Genomic DNA, 18,446 nt, shown 5'->3' with positions numbered 1-18,446 from the left:
TATTATTATTATTATTATTATTATTATTACATTTTGGTTTTGAATTTCGTTGATTTCTACTCTAATTTATTGCTCTTTCCTCCATAAATAGACAAATAGCTAACAAAGGTAGATGAACTTCTTAACTCTATCTTTACAAATCAGTTCTGACCATATACATAATGCTTTCCTTTTTCACTTGAGAAAAAAGAAAATTAAAGTTTGCCTATTAATTAATCATTCATAACTTGAAGATGTTTGATACTGATATTAATGCATTCAACTGAAACGTACGTGCAATTCATTGATTTAATCACCTTTCCAGATTGGATTTTCGATCGATTTAAGCCGATAATCAACTACGTACGTTCATGAATCTGTATAATTAAACAAATAATGTAGCAAACACAAAGTTTTTTAACATGGACATAAACAACATTAAAAGTAAATGAACCATATTTCTTTATTGCGGTGCCGTAAAAAGAGGAGGCAAAGAACACGAAGATCTTGAAATCGAAGCATGACAGCCCTAACATGACAAAACAATATTGTAGCTACAAAAATGTCTTTTTTCACTTTTATCGGGTGAAAAAAAGAACCCTAGTTTTCTTGCAAAGTTTTCTGACATTTTTGGTCTCTTTCCCAAGGTGAAATCCACAAGGGTAAAATATTTTATTTTTTTTATAAAGTTTGCTCAAATATTTTCGTGCATCCTTTTTCAAAGACATGATTTCCCGAACATATATAATAATAAAAAACAAATGTGGTTGCATGACAAAAGGGCAAGGTGAACCGTGTGGTCCATCAACATTATTCTTACCTATGTAGCCTTAAATTATTACAAAATAATGGGTTTTCTCTCATTGCAGGTTCTTCCCTTTAGTGAAATGGGTCAATTATTTTTATTATTATAATTAAAATTATTGAAGAGCCACTAAATATAATTAATTGTTGTGTGTACGTAGACAATAAATAGTGTGTGTGTGTGTCTGTGTGTGTGTGTGTCTGTGTGTGTGTGTGTGTGTATATATATATATATTTCACAGACTGAAAATAAATAAAAATTAGTATTAGATATTAGTTATCTTACTTGATACAAGGTTTAATGTTGTTTTAGGATATAAAAAAAATTTAATTAATTTGTAATTGATTATATAATTTAATGAGAAATCATCAGCCAATTGACGCATTTTTTGTGATTTATCTGTATATGGCAAACGAATCTTTTTTCTTATCTTGGTGATATTGTGTGGTTGAGGATGAGAGGCAGTGGAATAGGTTAGGAGGACTAGTTCAAGCTACACGAATTTTCCCAGTAAAATTTTTCAAATTCAAGAATGTATAAATGGTATGAAAATTGTTCGAAAATTTTACCAAAAAAAGCGATGAAAAGGAGAGCCCGTACAAGGAAAAAGTTAAAAACAATTCATCCCAAGAACGAAACCGAAATTTTCTTGAATTTTGCTGATAGAATTCACCTGGATTACGGGCAGATCTAGTCTCCAAACAATGAAGCGTATGTTCAATCAACTAGAGTACAGTAAAAAGGCGAACTGTACATAAAGAACAGGATGGAATTACCATGCAGTAAAACCCAATAATTCCGAGCCCGTGAGTTCTCCTTGGTCCTCTCCGTATCTTCCCACAGCTATATTGAACCGCAAGAGGTGAATCGTTTGATTTGTCATTTCCTCCGGTTCCAGGCAGTGCAGTTCAAGAAAGCTGTGGAAAAACAAGAAGGGGGCCATTCTGTCGAGGCATTGCTCAGGAATCTCTCCTCTGCTGTAACCCTAAATAAGGTTTTTCTTGAAAATAAAAAAGAAAAAGAAAATCTCGGTGATGTTTACTGTTTGACAGAGGAAGAAGAGAGAGATAGAGATTGGATACATGTGTGTCAACTGTAGGTTTAGTGGAAGGGGAGATGGCAGTATTTATAGGGAAAATGAAGTCTTTTCAACCAATCCCGAGAAGAATATTGGCCTATTCAAAAGCCGACTACGCCCGATCCCACCTCGTCAATCTATCTGCCAAATCAAATTATGATGTAATTAGATTAATTTTCCGATTTCTAACTTGTTATAGGATCAAATTTCTTTGTTGACATTGATATTCTTAGCTACACTGATTCATAAATGTAAGTTGTTATTTCTAAATTGAACTTCTATGGATGGCAATGAGAAAAAAAAAATTATGGAAACTCGATTTTTTATGATATTAGAAGTTCTAATCTTGGAATGAGAAAATTGTCGAAATGTTCTTTTAGCTCGTCATATTTTAGATTCTGATCGATAGTAAAAATCGGGTCTTGACCATGCACGTTGGTTTTTTCTTGGCTCTTTGTTTTATTTCGTCCCGAGTGTCCGACCAAATCAGCATTTTTTGGTATTGTGTCAGCAATTTCTTGTTGGATAAATGAAGAGGAAAGAAGAGGTAGAGTGAGGAGTGGTGAAGGAAAAAGGAAGTGAGATGTGGCTTGTCCCACATTGAGTAAATAGCCAAATGAAGTCTCCCTAATACGCTCCAAGTTGAGCTAAAGGTTTTGGCCTCAAGGGGTACCAGAAGTTTTTAGAAGGGGAAAGACGTTAATAGGCTGTGTCTCGGTGAAACGGGCGCGCGCTGGGCCCGACCTGGCCCCGTTCGATGCGGTATTTGACCAATATTAATCTTTTTGGAACAAATTTATTTGGAAAATAAATTTTGTTTAGGAACAGATCGAGCCAGGCACGCGGGTGCGCCACATCCCGTGCGCTTGTTGCTGGGTTCCGCGCAGCTTCTCACGCGCCTTGGCCGCGCATGTTGTCGCACGCGCTGCGCTGTTTCTGAAAAGTTCAAATCAGTTTTGTGACTTTTGGCAACAATGCATCCTCTCAAGTCTTCCTTTTGCACCCAAACCTTGTGTCACTTGACTTCTATCAAAGAGATGTGACTCTTCTACACATGCGGTCCGTAAAAATGTGTCTCTTCTACGCACCCAATGACCATTTATAAATAATCCTCTCAGCATTTTCGAATTCTTCTTCTTGCAATTCTGCTGATCATCATACCATCTTGCTACACATATTTTCGTTTGATATGTGAAAGCTACTGCATATTTCTTGTTCGCTGCTATCGAGATTTTGTAGTGTTGCAAAGTTTCGACTTGAAGTCGTTGTATCTTGGAGACGATTGCCTAAAACGTCTAGCACTTTATACGGGCAATTTCGTCTTGCGGAGAAAGGAAGAATCCTTGCCTCGACTTGCTGTCAACGTACTTGTTCAGAAACGAGAGAAAGACCACCACAAACATTTCTTTTACCACGTTAACATTTCTCGACGTCACGTCATCATTTTAGACAAATCAGATTAAAAGAAAGAAAAACTTAAGTCACATAGTCAAGATCTGATTTTGACTACTTGAATGATCAAGTCCCCCAATATGCCAAACTTAGACGACGAAACTGACATACGTGAACATTTTAGTTATCACGATAAAATTTAATTGTTTTAAATAAACTAAAAAGGTCTTAATTTGAAATAAAGTATTAGCAAACTTCATTTTTCATGTACGACATTATTTGAATTGTTATTAAAAATTAACTTTCAAACATCTTATAAAAACAACGAGTAAATAAAATTTCAATTAAATTCAATCTCACATTAACATGCTAGACTAACTCTAGTGTCGTACAGGAGCGATACATCAGCAAGGGAATCCTCCTCAAATGTACGGCTACGATGGAGCCTACCGTATGATCCAACGGTGGTATTTACCTCGGTGCATCGGGGCACTTAGAACGGGTCCCTTCCCGATATTCTAAATGTGGTTTTAATTATTAATAAACATATAATTTTAAGCATAGGAAAATATTTAAAAAAATTAGAATAAATTAAAATCTATGTCGATAATGTAGCAATTTTTTCTTATTTTTTCTCATTCATTCTTAGTCATGTATCTTTTGATTTTTGACAATTTTAGTCATATTTTATCAGAGGTATTGATCCTACACCGTAAATTTAACATCACATCAAAAAAAGACTAATATTACCTAAAAAATATAGCAGACTAAAACTGAAATTTAACAATATAGAAAATCAAGATTAAAAGAAAAACAAACATTAAGAAACTAAAATACAATTTTCCAAATTTTTTCTTATTTTTTCCATTCTCATCTTTGTGATGGATTTTTGTGTTCGTTTTCTGAATATTAAAGATCAACTATAAGTTTTTTATATATATTTAAAAACGAAAAAGAACTGAAAAGCCAGAGGTTTGGATCCATGCTCATGCCTTTATGATTTTTTATATATAAAAAAAAAAACTACTAATGTCCAACGTTATACTAGCAATTTCTCATTTCTCATCGTCAATTTTCAGCGCTACGTTACCAGTATGATGAAAATTAAGGACTAAAAGTTAAAAAGAAAAAGAAAAAAAGAACCAACTTATTGTACTATTACTGCAATTTGAAAATATTTTGGATTAAAAATAGAAAATGAAAAGTTATAAAACAAAAATTGTACTTTTCCCTGGCCATGAGCAAGATTGATATAAAGTTGAGTTCTGTCAGATTAATAATGAAAAGCTCGAATTTGAGATATTGTTTTAAGGATAATGGGCTCCTTAGCACGCATACCAACAAATATTGGTAAAATTATTATTATTATTGTTATTAAAAGGCAGAAAATACAACAAATTTAAGTTGTGTGTATAATATCCACTTTGAATTATATGCCAAATTAAATCCAATACGAAATATCATGTTCAAATAAATAAGTGAATTATTAAGCATTAAATGTGGAATATGTATTTTATTAAATATATATTATATACCTTGGAAAGGGCCATGTCCGAGTTATCTTTGGACTCGGGTAAAGTAATAGAGACCGAGAGCTTAGAGTTGGTCCCGAGAATCCGATAAGACTAAGCGATAACCATCTTAAGTAAAAAAAAAAAAAAAAAAAAAAAAAACTTACCATCTCCAGACGTGCATCAATCTGAGAAGCCGATTAGATCAATACATATTCATGCAAACCCAATCTCATCGATTTGTTCTTAGGAACTTGTCAAAGGATAGTCCAAGGTCCCCCTCCCAGTTATCGAGCTTCTGAGGGTAGGTATCGATTGTGGGCCCATAAACATGAGACGCCATGCCTCGAAATCATTTGTATGTCAGTCAGCTCACGTAGAGGTGATGTAATTGAAGATTGGAAACATTATGACTTGTTAATAGTAACGATTTCAGGTGGGCAAGGCCATTAATCATGAGGAGTGGTCGAACACAGAAAACGAAATCATAATTATCTTTTCCCATATAAATACTCAGATTTTCTCGATCATTTAGGACATTATTTTCACTTAACATTTTTCACAAGTACTCGCTATATACTCTATATATCACAATTTATTTTGCGTGAATACTTGACTGACTTGAGAATCAGAGTGTCTATGTCGGAAAATATTCTGGCGCCCACTAACATTCTTTGCTTTCCAAGTGTGTAGAAAACTCCACCCATGATCCTTTTGCCCGGTTCCTGCAGTTCTCGGGAAAGAAACATAACTCAACCTAGTGAATTGTCCATCTAGCTCACTCAATTTAATCGGGCATTATCATTGACGCCTTCTGTAAAATATCAGATCTATAGATGTAGATGTGGCCTCCACTCGAAAATCAACTTCGATGGATGATTCCAGAAAGAAGACTATGGAATCAGAGGTCCCCCGAGGAGATCCGCCCCCAACAAAATTTTACTATCAATCCAGAGAAGCTGACCCAGTGGATAGGGCAGCTGTCCAAAAAGCCATAACGGAAAAGTTGCTTCCCAACATCAGCCACATACACCTAGAGGATGAATCTCATCCTCATGACAAGACATAGAAGGAAGAAAGATCTCAGGAAGGTTCCAAACCCTTACTATGGCTGAGGAATTGGAAGATTTAAGAAAAAAATCTGAGGAAATTGGAAGGACAAATCGGGTCTTCTAGAGCTCTTTGGGTCCAGCTAAGATGTTGTCCTTTCTCTGTGCAAATAGAGGATGAGCCATTGCATGTCCACTACAAGTCAGCCAAAATCAGATAATATGATTGGAACACCGAACCAGAGGAACATTTGGTCCGGTTCAAGAACATGGCCATGCTGCATCGCTACGAGAACAAAATCAAGTGTAAAGCTTTCATGACCAAGTTGGTGTACTTAACCCAATTGTGATTTGAAAAACTCGAGACACATAGTGTCCACACTTTCGACAATTTCAAGAACATATATTTTCTTACATCATTTCAGTAGCAGCAAGATATATAAAAAGACTGTTTTTAGCTTGTTCGAGGTGAAACATAATGGCGACGAATTATTCTGGTGTATATCCGCAAGTTTAACAAAGTAGTCTTGAAAGTACAAGCATGTGCTCTTGAAACTAAAATCATATCTTTCACGCATGGACTCCGAGAAAGAGATTTCTTCCGGTCTCTACTAAAGAAGCTGCCCCGGAGTTTGAAGATCTGCTATATCGGCAGAAAAGTACATCAATATGGAAGAGACCCGTAGACAAAACAGTGAAGCCGTGGAGAAAGAAAGAGGGGACTGGCCATGTAAAACAGAAGATCGGGTAGTACACGCCCTTGAAGGTTCCTAAAGATCGGGTAGTACACCTTTGTGATAAAGATAAGGAAAGCCCCCTCGATCCTCCTAGGACTCACGAGCAACAATAAAATTTTGTACATTACATCAGAAATGTTACCATGATACCAGTGAGTGCGAGCTATTGAATAAGGCCCATTCTCGACAAGATTCTATCAAGATCGGTCCATCAATGAAGAGAACTTGAGGACCTCGTGGGTGCCCAAAATCCTATATCCCATCCTCCTTGCCAAAACCTAAGGTTTCTTAAGATTGGGACGTTCCTGTAAACCATCCCCAGGAGACAGAGCCCGAGCGGAAAAAAGCCAAGGAAAATCCCCTACTTTGGGTGTAATCAAAATGATTTTGGGAGGATCTACAGATGATGATTCTAACTGAGCTCGGAAGGCGTGGAGCAAGCGGAAAATTTTGAGAGTGAATGGTGCAAGCTGAGAAGATGGGATAGTGATTCTAACTTCCCATATTCATAGGATGTAGATGAGTAATCTCAGTCGTAGATCTTGGGCTAAATGAGCAGACAAGATGCGCCACGGAAATTAAACTGGGTCACATGAGAATACAAAAAGATAGGTCTTGAATACGAAGCGATGTTTGTCATATTTTTGTCTTTTCAGCTACTAGGTCTTACGTCATTATTTGTCAGCTCTAGCCCGCCTAAAATTTGATAATTGATCTCCCCCCCACTTCCAATCTGACCACTCGAGTTAACGAGTAGGACTTTAGGCCAATTATTTTAAGAGGGAGTGTTGATACCTCGGAGAGCACCCGGGTCTAGGTTATCCTTGGACTCGGGCAGAGTAAGAAAGACCGAGAGCCCAAAGTTGGTCTCGAGAATCCGAGATAAGACTAAGTGACAACCAGCTTAAGTAAAGAAAAACTATCTTACCATCCTCGGACGTGCATCAAACCGGGAAGACGATTAGATCAGTACATATTCATGCAAACCCAAGCTTCTTGCTTTGGTCTTAGGGACCTTGTCAATGGATAGTCCAGTGGCTAGGGTCCTTCTTGTGTCCTCACATCATAAACAGTGACCGAGCTTATCAGGGAAGATATCGATTATGGGCCCACAAACATGGGACACCATGTCTCAAAATCATTATGCCATTTGGCGTACGTAAGGGTGATGTAAAAAGGATGAAAACAATATGGGTTTTCAGTAGTGACAGTGTCAGGCAGGCAGGACATGGGCATGGGCTGCCTTTTGATAATTAGGAATGACCAGACACTGAAAACAAGGTTATCATTATCTTTTTCCTATAAATACTCGGGTTTGCTCGATTATTAAGGACATTATTTTACTTGACACTTTTATTTGTGTGAATACTTGATTGAATTGAGCGTCGAAATAGCTATTTCAGAAAACCTTCTGTCGCCCTACTAGCATTCTTCACTTTTCCATGTGTGCAGAACACTCAGCCTAGGATCCTTCTGCCTTTTCCTAGCGCTCCCAAGAAAGAAACATGACCAGACCCTGTAAATTGCCCACCAACTCACCAAATTTATTCATATATACACATATATGTATATATATATATAAGTGATTATATATGGAGATAAGAATTAAAATAATAATTAACTATATGATACAATCAAACTCGATCTATATTATATCGGATAGAATGCATTACATTATCTACTGTAACCACGGTTCTAGCTTAGAACGAGTACATCGTCGCATTGTGTTCTTGATTCGTTCACTTCGACGTCTCATCATATCAAATTTCATAGAATTTTTTTAATATTGTGAATTTAGTTGGTCTCTAGTAATTTATGATCCAAACTTTTAATACGCTTGTAGTCAGTCGCTAATCGATCTCTATTTTATGGTCCTTAATTCCCGAATTTTTTATAGTGAATATTACACATATAAGATCATAAGAGCTAGTGTCCGTGTAAATTTTTTTTATTATTATTACAACAATATCGGGGATGAGGTTCATATAATTTTTCGATCTGATTAATTATATATGTAAGTTTGTAATTTTCGAATTATTGAGTGCGACTAGATTAAATATGATCATTTGATATATTTACGAATTCCTAAATATAGATGATAAATTGATAATAGAGATATATAGCGATGTTTGAAAAATTCAAAAGAACGGACAAGAATGATATAGATATAGTAATATGGTTGATTAGAAGGAGGCGAAAAAGGCACTTTTAACAAGTTTAAGCACATGACTGTATTGCTTTCCACAATTAATAGAACAAATTTATCATGAGTACGTTTCTTGTGAGACTGTTTCACGGATTTTTATTCGTGAGACGGGTCAACACTGCTTATATTTACAATAAAAAGTAATATTTTTGATATAAAATGTAATATTTTTCACGAGTGACTCAAATAGAATATATGTCTCACAAAATTGATCCGTGAGACCGTCTCACACATGATTTATCAACTATTAAAACAAACTTGAAACAAGAAATACTACATTATTTTTCATGAAATTTCTTAACCGCGTGGTTTATTTTTTAAAAAGATGATATATGGCAATAACTGTGTTAACAATCAATCTGGTTCGATTTAATTGGATTTTTTCATCTTAACTTCGAAGCAAACAAATTTTTGGTCTGATTTTTAAAAAAAATATAATGGATTCGTCCATGATAGACTAAAAATCAATCTAATTCACGTGGTTCGGTTCCGTCCCTACCATCCATCTCCAAGACTTCAAGAACCCAAATTTAAAGTCAATGCATGATTCCATCTTCTCTTTAGTTTTCAGCAAAAAAAAAAAAAAAAATTCCTTCAAGAAAATTGGCTTTTTGGGTTGGAATTTGAGATTGTATAGTAAAAACAAGAAGTATTTTTTAGACATAAATGAATGTCATATGATAACTTGTTGGGGTTTGGTAACATCCTTTATCAAATATAATATATTTCCTTGGGACCAAGTCCTATTCTTTCAATGTAACAATAATAATAAATATGAGATATTTTTATAATAAAAAATCGAATATTGTCCACATCTTTGGGCTAAGTTATTTTTTTTTTTAAAAAATGTGGGCCCCCACTATTTATATTTCTTTAAAGTGGGCTTATTTCTTACCATGGTGGGCTGCTGTGGTCACATGTTCAAAATGACCAAAAAAATTTAATATGGTTAAATCCTATACAAATTAAACACACACTGATACACCTTGGGAAACACGCAGTGAGAGTATTTGATGGACCTGAAAGTCCATTATCCAATTCGATTTAATTTTGGTAGAGCGTCCCAATAGACCTTATCAACTCCAACAAACCTTAAAGGATTAGGTCCAATTGGATTGGTTCACGGTTCAAGCCCAATTCCACCCATTTCTCTCTCCTCGAAACCCTAGATCTGGTTCTCCGTCGGGGAGCCGGGAGACCGCTGATTCCGACCTAGATTCAGCGTAAAGAGGTATTTTTCCATCTGGGTTTCTGTCTGTGACTATTGTTCTTGCTTTGTGTGTGGGGATTTTGAATCGAGAGTTTGGGATGTTTTTCCTCCTCGATCTGTTTTTGTCTCTGGTTTTTTTTGGTGGATCGGAATGTGGTGGTGTTAGTTTATGAGATTGGATTGTGTTTTATGGTGAGTTTTGTTGTTTTAATTCGGGTTTTTCGAGGGTTTTAGTTTTCATCCGGTCCTGGTGATCTTGAATTTGGTTTAGAGATGGATCTGCGTTACTTTTTACGAAGTTTCATGTTTTTTCTGTTCTTTAGGCGTTTGTTTGGTTTTATTTTAATTTTTTAACTTGAGAGTTCGAGATTTGTGAATAATTCGATTTCTTGTGACATTGGTTCTTGGATTTAAAAGAAATTGGGGATGATAATCATGTGCTTGAATTATTCTGTGTTCATCTGGATTTTGGTGGGCTTGGTTTGTTTTGGGCTTGGTTTGATGTACTTTGAGACCCGTGACTTGTGTAACCGACATATCTGTTCCTTTTCTTGGGTTGTGGTTGCTGGCCTGATTGAGCTCGAGCTCTCAGATATTTCCTTAAAAAGTGGAGCTCCAACTCGAACTGGAGGAAATCATCTGGAGCTTGAGCTCAGCTATTTCCTTACAAAGTAATTTTTATGAGGGCTTGAGTTTTATAATTTAACAATATTTTTCATGTATTATTAAATGTATTTTATTTATTCTGTAAATAGCTGAGTAGTCGTTAATAATTTTTATTTTAATTGTATATACGGATGTTGTGTAAGTCAGAATAGTCAGATGAATTATTCGAACCTCATGAGCATTGAAATTCTTATAAGCCAGCTTTCTACACCAGCCCGAAAAGCCTGCGAGCCTTGCACCACACTTATCGGTTAATGGGAAATATCTTAGTCCAACATATTTGCTGGACACATAGGTGTGATCTATTCATATACTCTATATATTTGTGATGTTGCACTATATTATATTTTGTTTATTTTGCTGTGCTTATTTACTTTGTAGTATCCTTGCTATGAGTGTTTAGGTACTTTTCTGAACTTTTATCTGTATTTTTTGGTATTCGACTTCATCTGCACTAATGTACATAATTTCAAATTTCCAGAAAATTTCATGGATCCCCTGGAGATGGAGGCTGAGGACCCTAAACCAATAATGAATAATGAACTAGTTCCCATCGACACCATCGACACAGTACCTATCGATGATGAAATGCAACTTGACGTCTTAGATACACAACCCCTCGAGACCGATTTACCGCTCATTGATCATGTGGCACAACCCACCAAGCGTAGGAAAAAGAAGTCGATAGTATGGGAACATTTCACTATTGAAACAGTTGGTCCTGGATGCCGAAGGGCCTGCTGTAAACAATGTAAACAGTCATTTGCTTACAGCACTGGCTCAAAAGTAGCGGGAACGAGTCATCTGAAGCGGCATATTGCGAAAGGAACATGCCCTGTTGTTCTGCGTAATCAGGAGAAAAATCAATTAGTCCCATTCAGCGCACCTTCCAAGATGGGCATGTTATCAAATGCACCTAAACGGCGCTACCGAACTGCCAGTGTGCCTTACATTGCTTTTGATGCAGACCAGTGCCGTCATGAGATTGCTAAGATGATAATCATGCATGATTACCCGCTTTACATAGTTGAACACCCCGGTTTTGTGTCATTTGTTCAGAATTTACAGCCTCGATTTGATATGGTCAGCTTCAATACTGTACAAGGGGATTGTGTGGCAACTTATTTAAGGGAAAAACAGAGCATTCAGAAGGTGATTATGGGTATCCCAGGACGTATCTGTCTTACGCTAGATATGTGGTCATCATGTCGAACCACTGGCTACGTATTTGTAACTGGGCAGTTCTTTGATAGTGACTGGAAAATGCACCATAAACTTCTTAATGTTATAATGGAACCATATCCTGATTCGGATACAGCTTTCAGCCATTCTGTTGCTGCATGCCTCTCAGATTGGAGTATGGATGGCAAGTTATTTTCCGTTACTATCAACCAACCGCTGAGTGAACGGGCCATTGATAATCTCAGAGCTCTTCTCTCCGTAAAGAATCCTTTGATGCTTCGTGGTCAGTTGTTGCTTGAAAATTGCCTAGGTCGATCTCTGAGTAGTGTTGTACGAGATGCATTGTATTCTGCGAAGGGCATTGTCGACAGAGTTAGGGACAGTGTCAAGTACGTGAAAACTTCAGAATCGCTCGAGGAAAAGTTTCTTGATCTAAAACAGAAACTTCAAGTGCCTAGCTCTAAAAATCTTGTTCTGGACGACCAAACTAAATGGAACACAACTTATGATATGTTGTTGGCTGCATCAGAATTGAGGGAAATCTTCTCTTGCTTGGATACTTCAGATCCGGATTACAAGGATGCCCCAACTGTGGAAGATTGGAAACAGATCGAGACTTTCTGTACTTATTTGAAGCCACTTTTTGACATAGCCAATCTTCTGACCACCGGTGCTACTCTGACAACGAACACATTTTTCCATGAAGCATGGAAGATCCAGTTGGAGTTAGCACGTGCAGCGACCAGTGAAGATCCGTTTATTAGTTCCCTGACCAAGTCGATGCTAGATAATTTCGACAAATACTGGAAGAGTTGCTGTCTTATCCTTGCTATTGCTGTGGTTATGGATCCCCGGTTCAAAATGAAGCTAGTTGAATTTAGTTTTTCAAAAATATATGGAGAGGAAGCAGACTCTTACGTGAAGGTTGTCAACGAAGGAATCCACGAGCTCTTTCAAGAATATGTGGCTCTTCCTCTACCTCTAACTCCAGCTTATGCCGAAGAATCAGCAAACGGGACAACTGTAAAACTCGAGGAAGGACAAGAGACCGGAGTTTCTAACAACGGTCTTGCTGGGCTTGCAGATTTTGACATGTACATGATGGAAACCAACAGCCAGCAATCAAAATCAGAACTAGATCAGTATCTTGAGGAATCCCTTCTGCCGCGAGTACATATATTCGACGTGATCGGGTGGTGGAAGTTAAACAGGACGAAGTATCCCACCCTGTCAAAGATGGCCCGTGATATGTTGTCGATTCCAGTTTGTACTGTTCCCACGAGCTCTGTATTTGATATGTTACCGAGGGAGATGGATAGTTACAGGTGCTCGTTGCGACCTGAAACAGTGGAAGCTCTTATATGTGCAAAGAATTGGCTTCAACAGGAGAAGGTTGGAACTCCCCTTCCAGCTGTGAAAATGGAAGTTCCGATCTAACGATTGTTTTGAAATTTTATTTGTTAGGAAAAGCAGGTATTTTTAGGTAGTGTATCTTATCATCTTTAAGCTATGTTTGAGTTACCCAACTTTGAACTTTATTGTATCATAATTTAAATTTTTCGAGGTTTGTTTTGGATAGACAGACTCGTGTATTTCTGCTTTGCTCGAACAAATTATTAGATCCCATTCCCAATAGGTTTATTAATTTTTACAAATATATTTATATATTCAAACAATTGAATTTTAGGGTGTAATTTCTTGCACAGTAAAAAACACCAGCATATTTGTTTTCTTGATAATATGGTTACGAATTTGATTCGTAAATAGATATTGAATATATTTCAAATGATAAAGAATAAATCTTAAAATAAACAAATTGAAAATCATTTTTTGAAAATAAGAGATAAACATTTCGAGTTGAATTGAGTAATAAAAATTAATATGTGGTTTTATTGACGGGTATTTGACTAAACAAATCAAATTATAGAGTTTCATAATGAATTAATTAATGTATGAGATATTATAATTTGAAATAAATAATGATTGACACTTGATAGAAATTGTTTCAAGATTTTATTTTATTTTGAATTAAAACAGTTATACTATAATTTTTTTAAAAAAATTTTAAATTACAATTTTCGAATATATCAAATAAAAATAAATTTTAATAAAATTAAATAAATGATTAGAATTTTTTTAATAATCGTGATTTAAGAAACGTCTTTTAATTTAAAATACATATAGAGATTGTTCAGATTCTTTAATTTTCCGTTCCCATTCTCGGATGACTATCTGTTTTCAGGTTTGCTTCGTCAATGATTGTTTGTTATTGGGAAAAAAATCAGATTGCTTGCTCTTTTCTCTAATCTTTACGTGAACAAAGCGATTTCCATTGATTTGAAATAAGATTGGGCGGAGGGGATGAAGCGAAATTGATGGTTTTGAGTTTCCATGTCTTTATATTTAGGGAACTCTGAATTAAGTGTTTTATGGATCTAAAGATTGTTTCTTTCATGTTATAATTGATTTATATGATGAATAAATGAAGTATCTTTTTGGTTTGAGCGACAAAATTTCTATATTTTATTATCTAGCTTCGTTCGAAGTGGATTAATAAACAATTTAAAAGTTTCAAATGCAAGGGGTTGCATAGAAAACTTATAGCTTTTGCTCATCTCTTGCAACTTCACAATGTGTTATAGATATATACTAAGCTGGTGGATGGTAATTTGTCAGGCTGATTGCGAAGCAAGGTTTTAGCTGATAAAAGCGAATAACTATCAGAAGGTTATGTACCTCAAGCCATTCAAGCTAGACATTGACTGCTACTTCCACTATAGAAACTGAGTTCGTAGCTTGTTTTGAGGCAACCTCACATGGTATATGGTTGAACAGTTTCATTTCGAGGCTTGGAATTATAGATTCTATATCTAGACCATTAAGAATATATTGTGACAATTCAGTTGTTGTTTTTATGGCTAAAAATAACAAAAGTAGTAGTCGAAACAAGCACATCGACATTAAGTATTTAGCCATACGAGAACGTGTTAAAGATAAGAAGTTACTTATCGAGCACATTAGAAATGAATTGACGATTGCAGATCCTTTGACTAAGGGCATGCCACCATTGAAATTTAAGGATCATACAGAAAGAATGAGAATTGGTTCATTTACGTAATTTTGTTGTAAGAACAAATTAATGAAACTATGATGTGATATTTTCTCATATTTGTTGTGCACACATTCATTGATTCGAGAAATATCAGTAAAGTTGGACCTCGAATAAACATAATGTTTATTCATTAAGTTATACAGATTTGAGATACATAATGCATTGTAATACAAGAAAGATAATACTCGTTTTTAGAGGACATATCGCCATGATTCATGTGTTTTGATTTCTCCTATAGTAAATGAGATATATGTGTCAAGTGGGAGAATGTAAGAAATATGGCACATATTGAAAGAAGGATAAACGTGTAGGAAATGGCGACGACCATTGCCTACAACTTTTGACAAACATGCTCAACTTTAGAAAATTTAGATGCGTACACGATTCTTCTTTTGACTCTCGGCTCTCGATACACTCATCGATGGTATGATAAATGCCTCTAAATAGGCATCAATCGGAGGAAAAGCAGAGAAATCAAAAATTTTCAATGGCCGGAGTTTATTCTTGATCCGCTTTCGCATATTCTTTATCATTTTTATATATACGTGAAAATATGATTTTGAGAAAAATTCTGACATATGCACCAAATCGTCCACAGCCCTTCACGTCCACAGATACGACTTCCACCACATCTCCAGTTAAGTTCTCCACTTTCTATCCATTCTCAAAGTCATAAGATTCTGCACCATCTTTCACATCATATTCGAGTCTTTCTATGGCTCCACGGGCAGTGAACATGTCAATTAGCCCAAATGGTGCAAATTTGAACCCACGAACAAGTTCTTTAATGGGCGTAACGGTTTAAAGTTCTTGCTCTATGATATTGAGGTAAACCGGAATGGCGAAATTGTGTGGAAGAGTGATGGGTTGCCCACTCTGGTGGGAGTAAAGAACTACGTCGCCGTTCCAGTTGGAGTCGAGGGAAATATCTGAAATGAGATGAACATCATGGCCCTTGATGTGGCCGGTAATTGCTTCGGAGTTAGTCTGATGGAATGTGTTCATCCTCTCAACGCTGTTCCATGCCGCACCTCGGAAGTTGTATACTCCAAGTATACCGGTGTATTTGTTGATGTTCCATATTTTCAACAGGCTGAAACAAAGCAAGAATAACTCAGGTAATGCATCCACAAGAATATAAGAACTAAACAAGAATTACAAGTTAGAAATGAGCTTCCTAAAAGCATGAGATGTGGTAAAATTGTAGGTTTATACTCTTAACATGAAGAATTACACACCGAGATATATGTATCTAAACATAATATAGACCACCAACTTGATAAAATATAAATATGCATCGACTCTATGTTAGAAATCCTTCATCCTAAAAGCTCAAGGCTATTAGGAACAAACTTTAACCAAATTAAAACTATCTACTTAAAGCAGAAGGTTCAAGCCATGATGTACTAGTACACCAATGAGGAATTTGAAATTGGTGAGACTAAAACAAAACCAATCATTCAAAAGCACTAACCTAGCACCGTCACGGGATGGGTCTTTAAACAAGCAATCCTTAGTAGGACGCCCGGGCAATCTGGCTCGGAGAATAGAGCCATCCGGCAGAACAAGATTCCCCAAAACATCGAAATTGTGCTTCCCTGGTGCATCACTGTTCCAAAAGAACTTGATTATCAGCATTTTAAACAGAGATCCAACAGGGATAGTAGAGTATAAATTTACATATACACTGGTCAAGACGGGGGAAGATTTGGGACTCCTTACATGATGTAAACAGGTCCACCTCTAATGGCTCTGGCCGATCCGTGGTACTCAGCTGCCGGATGTAGAGAATGGAACATATCCCAGTCGGGTAACTTAATTTCTCCAAGAAAGACACTGTTATATGCAACAACTACAATGTGGATCGTATGTGATACTGGAGCTCGGGGGTAGAAATCATCATATGCTCTCACAATAGCAGTTTGTTGAGAATCATCATTAGAAAACATATCAGAAGTTATCTAAATAATGGAATGTTAATATATAAGAAATCTAAGTTCTAATGCTATAAAAATATTCATAGGAAAGAGTTGAAAAGCATACCATTAAAGCGATTCGAGGTTGTGGCTCGTACAGGCAATGCAGCCATTATCAGGGAAGTTTCTTGCAACAGATGCATCAAGAGCTTGATGATAATGCCTTGTTAACTCGACTCTACTGCCAAGACCGGCCCCCAGTGTCTCCAATATGCACTGAACGTCAAATTTCACCCCATCTATCCCTGTGGAAGCCAAATATGTATGCAATTCATTGTAAAACTTGTACACATTCTTGGGATTCACTAATCCCAATCCCTCCAATGCAAGTACATCGGTTTTCCACCCCGGCTTGTTTGCCATCACTCCCTTTGATACAGCTGGATACTGCATAGCTAATCCATATTGCTCCATCTCCTTCACTCTAGGTCTCACCCCACCCAAGTAGCCCGTGTTGAATATTTCTTTTGCATGAATATTTGATTGACTTGAGAATTGGAGTGGTTACATCGCAAAATATTCTGGCATCCCACTAACTTTCTTTGCTTTCCAAGTGTGCAGAACACTCTGCCCATGATCTTTTTGCCCGGTTCCCAGTGCTCACAGGAAAGAAACATAACATGACCTAGTAAATTATCCATCTAGCTCACCCAATTTACTCGGGAATTATCATTGACGTCTTCGGTAGAAAATCAGATCTATAGATATAGATGTGGTTCCACTCGAAAATCTGCTTGGATGGATGATTCCAGAAGGGATACTATGGACTCAGAGGTCCCCCAAGGAGATCCGCCCCAACAAACTTTACCATCAATCTAGAGAAACTGGCCCAATGGATAGAGGCAGCTGTCCAAAAATCCATATCGGAAAAATTGTTTCCCAACAGCAGCCACATACACCGAGAGGAAGAATCCAAGGATGAATCTCATCCTCGTGACAGACAAAAAAGGAAGAAAGATCTCAGGAAGGTTCCAAAACCCTTAGTATGATTAGCAATTGGAATATTTAAAAAAAAAAGGTAATGAAATTGGAAGGACAAACCGGGTCTTCTAAAGCTCTTCTAGTCCAGCCAAAAGGTTGTCCTTTCTCCATGCAATATTGGACGAGCCATTGCCTGTCCACTACAAGTCAGCAAAAAATCAGAGAATATGACTGGAACACTGAACAAGAAGAACATTTGGCCCGATTTTAGAACATGGCCAAGCTGCATTGCTACGAGGACAAAATCAAGTGTAAAGATTTCGTGACCATGTTGGTGGACTTAGCCCAATGGTGATTTGACAAACTCGAGACACAGAGTGTCCACTCTTTCGACGATTTCAAAAACATTTTCTTGCATCATTTCAATAGTATGAAGATATATAAGAAGACTGCTTTTAGCTTGTTTGAGGTGAATAAGAATGGTGACGAGTCATTCCGGTGTATATCCACAAGTTTAACAATGTAGCCCTCGAAGTATTACCATGTGCTCTTGAAACTAAAATCACATCTTTCATGCAGGGCGATTTTCTCAGTACATGCCCTTGAAGGTTCCTAAAGATCG

At 36.6% G+C, this 18,446-nt stretch overlaps 1 protein-coding gene and 1 pseudogene across 2 annotated transcripts; one reads left to right on the top strand and one right to left on the bottom strand.

The window, feature by feature from the left end:
- The first annotated feature begins 9,770 nt into the window (after positions 1–9,770).
- LOC140963150 (zinc finger BED domain-containing protein DAYSLEEPER-like) lies at positions 9,771–13,411 on the top strand. Of its 2 annotated transcripts, none has more exons than XM_073422403.1 (2): positions 9,771–9,988; positions 11,115–13,411. In XM_073422403.1, the coding sequence occupies exon 2, from the start codon at positions 11,123–11,125 to the stop codon at positions 13,250–13,252; it is 2,130 nt and encodes a 709-aa protein (XP_073278504.1). In that variant the 5' UTR covers positions 9,771–9,988; positions 11,115–11,122; the 3' UTR covers positions 13,253–13,411. The 2 variants fall into 2 exon arrangements, with proteins under 2 accessions (XP_073278504.1, XP_073278505.1); XM_073422404.1 differs by lacking the exon at positions 9,771–9,988 and adding an exon at positions 10,017–10,159.
- Positions 13,412–15,425: 2,014 nt separating this feature from the next.
- Positions 15,426–17,525, bottom strand: LOC140963303 (probable galactinol--sucrose galactosyltransferase 6; annotated as a pseudogene).
- Between the last annotated feature and the right edge of the window lie 921 nt (positions 17,526–18,446).

Source organism: Primulina huaijiensis, chromosome 17 (genome assembly GCF_012295235.1).
Source record: "Primulina huaijiensis isolate GDHJ02 chromosome 17, ASM1229523v2, whole genome shotgun sequence".
Taxonomy (NCBI): domain Eukaryota; kingdom Viridiplantae; phylum Streptophyta; class Magnoliopsida; order Lamiales; family Gesneriaceae; genus Primulina; species Primulina huaijiensis.
This window is presented reverse-complemented; position numbering and strand designations above follow the sequence as displayed.

What these genes read in the sequence shown, in the direction of transcription:
- LOC140963150 (XM_073422403.1), top strand. Translation starts at nt 11,123, where the DNA reads ATGGATCCCCTGGAGATGGAGGCTGAGGACCCTAAACCAATAATGAAT.